The sequence below is a fragment of the Bactrocera latifrons genome, unplaced genomic scaffold (genome assembly GCF_001853355.1).
Source record: "Bactrocera latifrons isolate USDA-ARS-PBARC rearing strain unplaced genomic scaffold, ASM185335v1 scaffold_574, whole genome shotgun sequence".
Classification (NCBI taxonomy): domain Eukaryota; kingdom Metazoa; phylum Arthropoda; class Insecta; order Diptera; family Tephritidae; genus Bactrocera; species Bactrocera latifrons.
Genome location: NW_017537239.1, coordinates 111,788 through 124,558, shown reverse-complemented (window position 1 = coordinate 124,558; position 12,771 = coordinate 111,788). Strand labels below are relative to the sequence as shown.

Sequence of the window (12,771 nt, the reverse complement as noted above, 5' to 3'; positions counted from 1 at the left end):
TGCGCTAAACGCGCATCCGCTAAATTCTTAAGTGAGCGAAACACGCGCAAACCCTTTTAGCTGACCAAGCATCTTTGGTCACGTAGGCCGGCTCAAGCATAGGTTAGATTATAAACCTTAAAGTTAAGTTTTTCAGTTTTTGTAATAAAGCTCAACAGAAGCACATAGTGCTGCTTATAAAAAACGCATTGTTTTATTTTTTATGTTATACAAGATCTCGTGACTCTTGTGTAACTATGTTAGTTATGTGTATACTTTTGTTTTATCGTCTATTTACGTAAAAAATCTACTTTAGATTCTGGTAGAATACTTTTATATCAAGCATTTTTACATAGACTCTTTTTTGAATTTTTAGCCATCGTTACATTATTGTTATTATGTTCCGTTGCAGGTGGCCTGACTATGAAAGAGGAGAGTTGTACGGTACTGACACTATATTATCCGCGCCAAAAGGAACTTACTACATGTCACTCCTTGCCAAGTTTACCTACGGTGCTCCACTCCCTAGGCATCGAGGAACTTGCCACGTAAGTTTCCAATTTATTTACGTAAGAACTTTTCTTCCATAAGAAACAAAAGTAATTGCTCCCCAACTAGGGGAAGCATGGTAACGCACTTTGTCGTAATTTCTCTTTTTTACAGGAATGTTAAAAAACTTGAATTTAATATCACTAAAAAAATCTGTATCGATATACATATATTTAATAAAATTATCAAGATAATGTTATTTATCAAACAAAATAAGTAGTAAAAATTGGACAGTGCCGTGGCTTTGGCCACTCTTAGATGAAATTCCATATCTGCTCGACTAATTTCAACCAAAATTGGCATACAACATTATCATGACATCGCTGGATTACGGTTTCAAAATGCGAAATCTGATTACAACCATGCCTACAATCTGACAATTTTGAAACCGTGTTCCAACGATTCCCATAGAACACAGTCTCTCACTATACAATTTTTAATTCAAGATCATATCGGAGCAATTTCTACCAATTGTGAAGAAATCATTCAAACTCGATACCGAAACTATAACTTCACTCTGAATAAGAGGATCTCGGTATCTATCGCTAATATTATACCGAAACTTCAATCAATCTACGGACCAACATATCCCTTAGCCTACACTTAAATCTTTCTCACACTAATTGGTGATGAAATTGGGTAAAATCAGTCAACAAATACCATCCCACAATATACTGCATTCAATTTAATGTAGATACATCAGATATACATCGAAATTCTATTAAAACAGTCACTCTTATGTCAATGTATGTTTTGAATTATATTATAACGGGTCATTCAAGTTGATATACTTCTTTCAGCTGTTTTGACAGATCACTCGTGAGTCGTGTCAAGCTGTCATATTGTGTTTGTTCAGTATTGTTGGCATTTTATAATGGAAACACTGACCTTACCTGAATAACATTTACAAATCGTTTAATTTAATTACAAAAATTCACGTTCTCTTCAGAACGTGCACTTCACTCAACTTCTGGTCAACATAATCGGCCTACTGAGCAACACCATCACCCATTTTGAGACCCAGCATTCACTATTGGATACCAATTCGCAGAAACTTGAATTGACATATGGAACTACTACCCATTTTACGTTGAGATCTTAAAATGAAAGCATACAAAATACAGTTTGTACAGTAGCTGAAGCCGTACAAACTTCGCAAGCGAAACTCTTAGCTCTATGGGCTCTTGAAAAGTTCAAAAAAGATCCGACGTTTTCGAACAAAATTTTGTTCAGCGATGAGGCCTATTTTTGGTTCAATGGGTGTCAAAATTGCCGCATTTGGGACGTAGAGCAACCTGAAAAGGTTCAAGAGCTTCCATTTCATGCAGAAAAACAACGGTTTTTGCGTGGTTTGTGGGTCGGTGGATTCATCAGTTCATATTTCTTCAAAAATGACGCACCGACTCTTTGATGTCTGAAGTTGAAGCTCGTGTCCTCGGCATCATTTGGTTTCAGCAAGATAGCGCCACTTCTCACGCATTAATCAATGGATTTATTGAGAGAACATTTCGGAGAGCAGATAATATCAAGTTATATGCCGGTCGATTGACCACCAAGCTCGTGTGATATCACACCGTTAAACTTTTCATGTGGGGATTTGTAAAGATTAAAGTATCTGCGGACAATCCCGCTTCGATTCAAGCCTTATAACAAAACAACGCACGTTTCATTCGCCAGTTACCAATCAAAATGCTTGAACTAGTTATCGAAAATTCAACTCAACGGATGGACCATCTGAGACGTAGCCGAGGCCAACATTTGAAAGAAATAATATTTAGAAAATAAATTCCAAGGAATGTTCTTTCGAATGGTAATAAACATTCCCCATTAAATTTGAATTTTCTTAGTTTTTTCTTTAAAAAAGGAGTAATGTCGAAATGGATCATGTTTTATATAGATTTTCGAACTTCCAGTTGACTTTATACCACAAAAATTGGTCAATGTACCAGTCATTTTAATGAATTTAAGAGAGCTTGTTTCTAATAATATAGAGTGTAGTTTTGTAATTTTATATTTTAGCTTGATCGACATCCGATACGCACGCCTAACTAGTACAGTGCTACAGTGGTTTTAAAATCAACTAGGCATTTAAAATGGCCAGAACTAATTCCAAACCTCAATCCAATAAAAAATGTGTGATTTTTTATGAAGAGGAGTCTTTGATAACACGATTATCATACACACGTGCATACCAAAACGAATAAATAGTGTTCCAAAAATAAAAGACGTTTGATCAAAATATTATATTATAACATTAATATTAATTATCCAGCATTACTGTGTAGTGAGGCCAAGGTGCATAACGGGGCAAAAATATTAAGGCTTCTTAATTTAAATATAATTATTACTGTTTAGTAAATGCTTTCCCTTATGAAGTATATTACGTGTAAATTTTTTCTGCGAAATCAAATCTCTTTTGCCGAAACGTTCAGAGGTTTGACGACGAAGGACCACCACCAACATCAACTGATGATCAACACAGCAATAAAATATAGGAATTGGTGCTTGAGAATCGACGATTGAGATTCAGGGATCTTATTGACATCGTTGGAATAACAGAAGAACTTTTTTGATGGATCATTTGGGCCTAAGAAAAACGAAAATCACTCAATTCCGGAAATCGAATTTAACAACTGTTTTTAATTGGATTAGAAACAAGTTGTTACAAGTGCATTGGAAATATTTTAAAATTATGAACAAAGTCTTACTATTTTTTGCTCATAGCAGTAGTATGTTCTATATTGACAAACATCCGACCGGTATTGCTTTCCACAGTATACGAACAGTAATATTAATTACTACTGCTAAAAAGAGTAGATTTACATACATAGGTAAGATAATGAAATTTCTTCACAGATCTCAGTGTTGAGTTTATACAGGTCCTTGGCAAAATTTAATGCACATACGTATGCTATGTATACATCGTATTTCAGTCTATAAAAGTGTACAAGCGATAAAATTGCAGTGGTGAAAGCAGACGTCTGCTGTAGAACCGTTACTCATAATCGGCGCTAGTACCACCAATGATACGGCAAAAATAAATTTATTTTCAAAGTGCATTACAGGAGTTGCTCTTCAAACGAATGCAAATGCTCAAAGGAAGGATGCGCTTCATTATTGTGAGATTTCCAATGGCATGTTGGGTGTCGCTTGCGGGCCAAAACAATGATTAAACAAGCTGTCGTTCGTAAAATTATTCCAATTATTGCATTCACCAATCAACTTTGCCACCGCGAAACGGGTGGATTGCTCTGGACGCCATACAGAATTGCTAGTTCGCTAGCTCTACTCCACGTCACGTTAGCTCATTTATATACACATATGTATATTAAATAATATGTATTTAACATACATACACACACACACAAGTACATTTTTATTTATCGTTCGCCCATTTGTTTGCGTTCATTTTTGTTAGCGTGGAGTCGCACACATACTATAGATTTGGTATGCATTTGATAAAGCGCATTTGGATCAATCTGCGGCTGCAATATTTTACTGCTTCGCACCGCAGCAAACCGCGCGGTCTCAGCCGGATGCCGCCCAAAAAGGGCAGAGCGCGTAAAGGGTGTCCAGCTTTGAGTGTTGGATGGTCAATAGCACACTCTCCTAAAAATCAAAAGCATCACAACTACCACCTTCCACTTGACAGCAGCGACTATTGCGAGTACTTCCCAATTTCACAGCATACTCGCATACGAACAAACACTTTGTTTACTATTATTTATTTTTGTTGTTTCCGCTTCACGGTTGCGGCACAAATTGTGAGAAGGGAATCATAAATTAATTAAAAGAGATTTGTATGCGGCTTTCGAAGGATTTTAGCGACGGCCGCACTCTGTTCATACTCACGCTTTCGCAGACTCACGATGGATGATTGAAACTTGAGGGCGACAAATGGTAGAGAAGTTTGTAATGAAACCGGGATCTTACCGCACCCATCGACTTATACAAAATTAATTATCCTAATTGTGTGGGCGATGAAAGAAATGCTCGGTCGGGTTTTCGCTTTTGGCTACATGTGTAGATAGCTACCGGTGGAAAATTGGCTGCCGTTGACAGTTGGCTCACATAAAGCAGAACGAAATGACAAGGTTAAAATCAGATATAACTGTACTCACAATTAAAGTGAATACACATAAAATGACATGAAAAGCTGGGCCATGCTCGCGTAAATTATTATTATTTTTTAATTTAAATAAATTTTTCTAATAATTGATACAGAAAGCGACCTGTATTGTTACAATATGTTTTGAAAATATCAGCTGTGGTGGTCCTTAAATCTTTTGCGAACATGGCATAATGGCATATTATAGCCCTTTACATTCGGTAATTATTAAATGTAAATAACGAGTATCAATGTTTTCGGGCGTTTTCTTTCTTATTGAGAATGCAAAATAATAGAGTAAACTAAAGTGAAGCGACAAATATAGAATTTATCTGAAGTGTTTTTTTTTTTTTTTTTTTGTTCTAATTACTCCGGAAACAACCGCACACTTTTTCAAACTTCAAAGTTTCCAGTAGCGGAGGTCAGAGAAATTAAATCCAATACACATGCTACGGATTTTTAGAGTTTACGTGTAAACTTTGGTTTTTATGTGGTTACGAGGTTTGTTACAAAAGTATGGCGAAATGTATTCCGTTAGAAAGTGTTTATTTATTCATGAATACCTATTTCGTCCCCATGAAAGCTAACGCTCCCAGATATATTGTTCTTTTACCAACGTTTTTTTTCCAATCTACAAAGCTCTAAAATTGTATTTGCACAAATCACAAAGGACCAGGTATGAGAATACGATATCTCTAAGGTAGATTCACCATATGCCACAGTCAACATTCGGAATGCATCCATACACTTAATTTTATTTTTCACACAAAATATTGTACAGTTTTTTTGATCCAATATTTTTTTTGGAATAATTAAAACTTGAAGACGATCCAAAACGCGTCCAAACAAAACAGCTGTCAAAAAATAATTAAACATTCAAAATAGCCAAATAATCAAAAATCGAAAATCGAATACACGCAGTCCGCTAAAATTCAAAATCGCGATACCTTTTGTACAAACCTCGTGTGTATTGGCATAACATTACAAGGAGTTAAAACTTATAACAACAAAAAAAGGAAAGGCTAACTTCGGGTATGACCGACCGAACACATTTTAAAACCCCACAATTTCAAAACTACCAAGTCAGGTATAGGCAAAACTTTACTTAACAGAAAAAACACTTTAACTTCGGTTATTACGCAGCTAGAATACCCTTTACAGATAAGGAAGTTTCATACATGAACTTAGTTTGTATTTTAGCTCTAGTAGTTCGATACCGTCGGTTCCGACAATTTATGAGTTTCTTGGGGAGAAAATAACATTTATGTGCAAACTTTTTGACCTATATTTCAAGCACTGTAGGACTGGTGTGCTGATCATTTACATATATGAATACTTTATAGGTTATCCCATGTTTCTTTCTGGGAGTTACAAACTTCGTGGCAAACTTAATGCACCCTGTTTAAGTCATAAAATTAACATTACATTGGCGAAATAATCACTTAGTCCAATATATTTTTATATATTTGATCTAACTTACACAAATCTCTACATGCATCACATAACTGATTTGGGCGGGTACGGGCCGACATTCATGGCTTGTTTTTCCAATATCACGCTTAATTTTATTGAGATATGTATATGAAATATAATCCAAAAAAGGGAGACCCCACAATCGCCGCCAATGCCGTTCGATAAGCCTCCTCAACAGCGCATATAAGGATCCATCAACCGTATTATGTGAAAGTTTAAAGCCGCCGTCAACCAACTGATTGGTGTGGTTTTAAGCCTGGATAATCAGCAACGGGCCAGATATTCACCATGCGCCACATCTGGGAAAAGACCCGGGAAAAGAGAATCGACACACCCCACCTCTTCGTCAATCCAAAGCTGCTTTTGACAGCACGTAAAGGAGCTGCCTTTATTATTTGCCATTTTGAATGTAGTTATTTAATTGATTTTTACAACTTTTCCATATCCATAATTGTAAAGTTGTTTGACTTTGACTTGCTAATATTTGATACCAGTTAAGACTATGTATTATTACGAGTACAAAGTTGATATTGAATTTATAAATTCATTTGGCGGTTAGCACTACTCATTCCAAATGTCTGTTAAAAAGTTTTACACGATTTTTAAGCCAATCTTCTACAATAACGTCTAAAAAAGGAATTAAAAAGATTTGAAAGCACTATCAGATTATTTTATTTGTGTAATGTTTTACCATGTTATAAAAAAGATGCTGCTATTCGCTAATAAAAACAAATATTATAAGTTATGAATTAAGCAAATACATTGATTGAAAGATAATATTTTATAATGTTGATTGATATTTCAGTGATTCGAATCCTGTGCTGATTTCTTCACCCCCGGAATTGGCTGGCATGACGCTGGAGGCACGATTAATATCTTACGACTGGCAAAATCAGTTCGATGAGTTTCAAGAGGCAACTAGAAGTGGATCTTTTAAACCACTTTGTTGGGGCGCAAAAAATCATGTCATTCCGGTAAGTATATATATACAGCTATATAAGTCTTACGAATTCGTTTATATATTTTATTCTTGAGAAATATGTAGCTCCGAAGTTCACATATTCTTTCATATCACTAAAAAAGTTTTTGGAAAGATTAAAAGTTTATTGAGTTAAGTACCAACTATCAATATCCAGTTTTCCAGGCAATGCCCCACATGCCTTTGAGCCTCCAAAATGGTAAGATTAGCTAACGTTCAGCAGCCCCCGATATAAATCGTTCCTTACTTTTTATTTGCTTTGATTCGATTATTTGTTTTTGCTACAATTTGATCTTTTTAATTTAGTATGTGGTATTGACGACGGAAAGGACAAAATGAGCATCATTATTTCCGTCGACATCCGGCAATTAAAGCAATAATCACACATTGCGCTGTGTCAGAGAATACCTTAAAAGCAGGCAGACGGTTGTTGACCTAGGCCACACAACTGATTGGTATCACTTGTAAGCCCTATGGGCACTATTAACGATGGCCCTTCTAGAAAATGTTGGGAAGTAGGTATGAGGGAGACGTTGGAACACTTTCCTGTTTCGAACCGGCCTTGTCTAGAACTCGGTTTAGATGGAGCTTCGCAGTACAAGGGGCTAGATGAATATCAGAATGAGAAATTAAATATCAATTAACTTCGCAAAAAACGTTGACATCCTAAACTGCATCTGCATTTGCATAAGTGTACGTAGGTTGCCTTTTGTATTTCGGGATTTGGCAACCCTAGTATGGCAATTTGGCAACTCACAACTTAAACGTAAAGCGTGACATACATACTGAAGACGTTTTGACACTCGAGCGCTATTTGTTTTGTTTACAGTAAATTAAAATATTCATCTTGGCCAAAAATGGAATTAAATCACATTTGATTGACATTTTACGATGAAGCTGCATCGAATACCAATGTTTGTCGATAGCATGGTGTATTCAATCGAGGCCGTAGATCACTCCAGGACGAATTTGGTATAGGTCGTCCATAATCAGTTGTTATTCCGGAAACTATTGATGTTGTACGCAAACTGATATTGCAAGATCGTTTGGTAACCTATCGTGAGATTGAGACAACTATCGGCATTAGTGAGACCAGCATATATTCAATGAACATTTGATTTAAAAAAAAAAATGTGTTTATAGTAGGGGAGCCTGGAGTGCTAAATTTGCAGTTCCTGGAGCGTGATGGAGACTTACTAGATTGTCAAGATTATCTTTAAAAAAAAGAAAGTCTAGGTGAATTTTTTCATTTTAGTGGGGAGAAGAGCGGGTAATTAATTTCAAAAATGTAAAAAAGTCACATAAAAATACTCAAGCGCGTCAGTCATTTATGGTATATACGCGCATTGTACTTCTGATAGTTGATATATATTAATCTGACAATCAATTAAAGGCGGAGGGCCGTAATGAGAGGTTAAAAAAAAAAAAGTTACTCGAGCGTGTCAGATTTTCAAAGCGAATGTTAATGAACCTCTAGAAAAGTGTGCCATTTTAATTTCAGACAATTTCAACGTAGCCAAAAGTCATGACTGACCTTGAGATACTCGAGCGCATCAGATTTTTACGCAGAGGGATGAACTTGCTGTCAGAGTCTTCCCAAAAGATATTCTGACAATTATATAGAGGAATATCGTTAATCTGACGATTTAAAAATGGAAGAATTCTATTTGGTTCTTGTTTTTGTTACAGGATGTAATAAAAACAGTGTATACATACATATATAATATAGATTATTGAATAATTTACTAATATGAAAATAGATATAAATATTTAAAAAAACATGACAGTTTTCGTCATTCAAGTCATCGTCGAAGTTGGTTTCCACTTCTTGAGTTCCTTGAACTTCCTCGACATTTTGTATTTCTGTAACCTAGAAAAAATATAAAACTTTACAACTTTTTACTCCTTTTATGACAGTATAGTCTTCAAAAAAATATTTGCCGGCATCAGAAGTTCTCGTACGCTTCTCGCTGTAAACGGAAAAAAATTTAAAACACCACAAACAAACAAAAGTTTCAAGCATCTACTAGCAACAACTACGCTATGGTGATCAGCTGAGATGGCATCATGGCGGCAGACACTAGTATGAGGACGTTGCGAGAGAGTGAGAAACAAACAAAAATGTCAAGCGTCTACTAACAACAACCAGTACGCTTGACCTTTTGTCGACGATTTTACCTGTATCGCCCCATGGAAACTGTCAGATTATAGGATTGTCGTGATTCTGACAGAATTACCTTTAAAATTAAAAAAAAAATCTATCGCGCTCGAGTATTTTAAGGTGATGTTTTTTTTTACAGATTTGTCACCCTGCTATTTCTCTAAATCACCCTCAAACTGTCAGAATATTGAAATATACACTCGTCTTCATGTATTTGATTTACCAGCTCTTAATCTGACGCGCTCGAGTTTCCCGAAGGATCGATTTTTTCTTTAATCTGACGAACTCCCCCAACGCACGCCTCCATCTTAAAGGCTCATACGAGTATTTGGTAGGGCTACATAAAAAGATGCAATGTTTCTCCCCATAAAATTTTCTGACACGTTTTAGTAACTGCAAAAATCCCCTCTTGGGTTCCAATACTATTACTTTGAAACCCTGAAAAAAGTTGTTGTGTTGCAGCATAAAACATTCCTGAAGTAATTTGTCTAGTTAACAGTCCTTGGCCAGATAAAAATCTGGGTCCGTTCCGGTTACTTAGCCCCGACTCTAGTGTGAAAGGTAAAGGGCGGTCGTCTCTTCACCATGGCAATGCGGGCTCTCACACATCGGAGTCATTCACCATAAACTAAGAGGTGAAGGTTTTTCGACACCTGAAGAGGTGGTTGATGGGTTCAGAACACACCTTTGAAGATGCCTCAATAATAGTGGCAAAAGTGATTCGACAATTGGTTCAAACGCAAGCGATAGATCATAATTGGGAATATTTTGAAAAACAATAAAATGGCAACCCTCGTATAGAAACGCCAAATCAAATGTCCTTCTTCCTCATTACACATAATTTGTATATGTATGAGTAAGACGCCCTCTTCCTTCACTCTCTGCTTATTTGCTCCATGTAATCTAGACACAAAGTTACTGACAACATTTTTTAAAGAGATTTACTCGAATTTGCAAATAGAACAGTGGTTAATGTAACCAATGAAAATACTTGCTTCAATAATCTAAAAAAACGTGCAGCATTCGCCACTCACTCCTTTGTATCAAAACAAAAGTATTTTAATTAATGCTGAGATTTACTACATTTCCCTCCATTGTGGAATCCTATTTCTGCTTGTTTTTATTGCAAATCTTGCGCTGCCTTCGTACACTGAATTTTGTTTTTTCTTTGTTTGTGTTGTTGCAGGGCTCAGAGTACCTCGAAGGATACAGCATAAACATAACAAAAACCTTTAAGCAACATCAATACTGTAAACCAAAGCAACGCTCATTTGTCGCCGACAGTGTGGGGCAAACGGATCTTGAGCTGCCAGTGCTTCATGAAATGGACAACAATAACATCATTGAAGGAGCAGCACGAAGCAGCCGCAGTTCAGCAGCCACCGAAACGCAAGGATTAAGCAAAGCCGAAGACTATAGTAGAAGTTTTGTGACAACTTTCTGGTATGCGAGCGCTTTCATTATTATACAGTGGCACAACCGATGGTCCCTAACTAGAAGCGCATTTTAAGCGTTCGCATTCCAATACACTCATCTGTCCAGCCCCGCGACTCTGACGTCATTACGTGTCCTCCACTCTACCCAATCCTCAGATGAATTATGTAGCTGCATGAATTTCTAATTTTGTTACCCTAGTGTGTAGTAAGTTATTGATTAATTTTACAAAAGTTTATTGTCGAATTGTAGACTTACGGAAACCATAAGCGTATTACGGCGTTATTAGTTAAGTACACTCATAACTACATACATACATATATAATATATATACATACATATATACATAAATAAAATAGCGATAATCATACAATACGCTAAAACCATAAGCATTAAAAATCGGTGAGATTTAAATGGAAAGCAATAATTAGTTATCGAATACTTGTTTGTGACTCGATATTATACATTTATACCGTACTCGTATTTAGTGTGTAAAATCGTTACTTTGCATGTAGTATTTTAATATGGTGCAAATATAAATCTAAATAACCAAATACTTTACATTAGTAATGTTACAGTGTGTGAAAAATACTCAAAATTAGATCTAACTAGAAACTACCTATCTTACATTAAGTCGACAACTATTTTGTACGAGTGTATCGCCAGTTAATTAATAAGCTGACCTTCCTAAATCGACAGTGAGCGCAAAATAAAATTATCATTTTAATTAAAATAATTACGAATTCAAAAATTCTTTATAAAATTAATTATTTTGATTATTTACATTTTTAATTAATTAATTTTTCATAAATGTAATTTAATTGCTGTCAAAATATTTCTGAATTTTGTGCTCATTGTCAAGTTTAGTGTATCTTGTTATGAATGGAAATGGTCTGATAGCCACACATATTTATTTTGTTTTAATAAAGTATATAAATTTGGTACAAGATATACCTAATTAAAAGGCTGAACATTTAGCAATAAAGCAGGCTTACACACAGTGCTTTCAGTCCAGTTGTGATTAAATAAATACCTTCATTTTAATTACCCGATTTAGGCTTAATTCTCCCGTCCAAACTTAGTTAAAGATAAGCCTATGAGGTTCCTGATAAAGATCGCAACATACATATGTATTAGTACCGTTGCGGTGCATGCAATCAGCCAACTCCACGCACATGTAAGCTTTTTGTTCCTGGATAAGACCTGTGTTGTCAAAGATAGAATTGGATGTGTATGTTTTGCCATAAAGCAAAATCAATAAGGAATAAATTAATGGCAAAAGTTAGCTGAAAAGATGAATGGAAATGGTAAGCTAGAAAATCTATGTATAGGGTATTTTTTTAGATATGTGGTTTTCAGGAAAATATTAAACGCATATAATTTAATATTATGGATAAAAATTTAACTTTATTATAAAGTGAAAAATTTGCCATTATGTTTTCAAATTTATTTCGGGCAAATATCCGTCGCGGCGGGTTCGATTAAATTCTAGCCGAGAGGCTCAATTTTCGAAAAGTTCTTACAGCGATTTGGGCCGAATATTATTTTCTAAGTCGTCGAAAAATAGTCCAGCGGTACTAAATCGCACGATCTGGAAAGCTACGAAACGGGAGCTCAACGAAATCATGCGGTCATTATTCATTCGTTATGAATGGCAAAGCAAACTGAGTTATTCCAGTAACAGCTGTAAAAAGGAACAACTGCAAAAGTAGTATAGCTTCATTGAAATCCAGACATCTAAAAAAAACTCCCCTATAACTGCAGGCAAAATTTTATGAACTTCTTAACTTCTCCAGTATGAGGGCTTTCTTTAAGAAAATCTGAGAACTTTCACACATTAGATCTTTGAAGAAAGTCTTATATGAATTCCAGTGACAACATTTTGCCAGTAGGTTTGACATTTTATAGCTCGAGTCGGTCAGTTTGCAGAGCATCCATTATTCATCAAATATTTTTCGCAATTCATAAGGATGACATGTTGAATGACATGTTGCGAGACTCTCTCAATTTTCTCGCAAAAGCTTTTCCCGGATTCAGCTCATAACAATGAAGTTCAGAGAATTTTGAAGAGCTGATATACATAATGAG

The 12,771-nt window shown here is 35.6% G+C and overlaps 1 protein-coding gene across 1 annotated transcript; it reads left to right on the top strand.

Annotated features, from left to right (window-relative positions):
- The first annotated feature begins 396 nt into the window (after positions 1–396).
- On the top strand, positions 397–11,442 carry LOC108974656 (MOXD1 homolog 2). The gene is made up of 3 exons (XM_018942634.1): positions 397–527; positions 6,915–7,083; positions 10,436–11,442. Exons 1-3 carry the CDS (start codon positions 403–405, stop codon positions 10,757–10,759), a joined length of 618 nt encoding a protein of 205 aa, XP_018798179.1. The 5' UTR covers positions 397–402; the 3' UTR covers positions 10,760–11,442.
- The last annotated feature ends 1,329 nt before the right edge of the window (positions 11,443–12,771 follow it).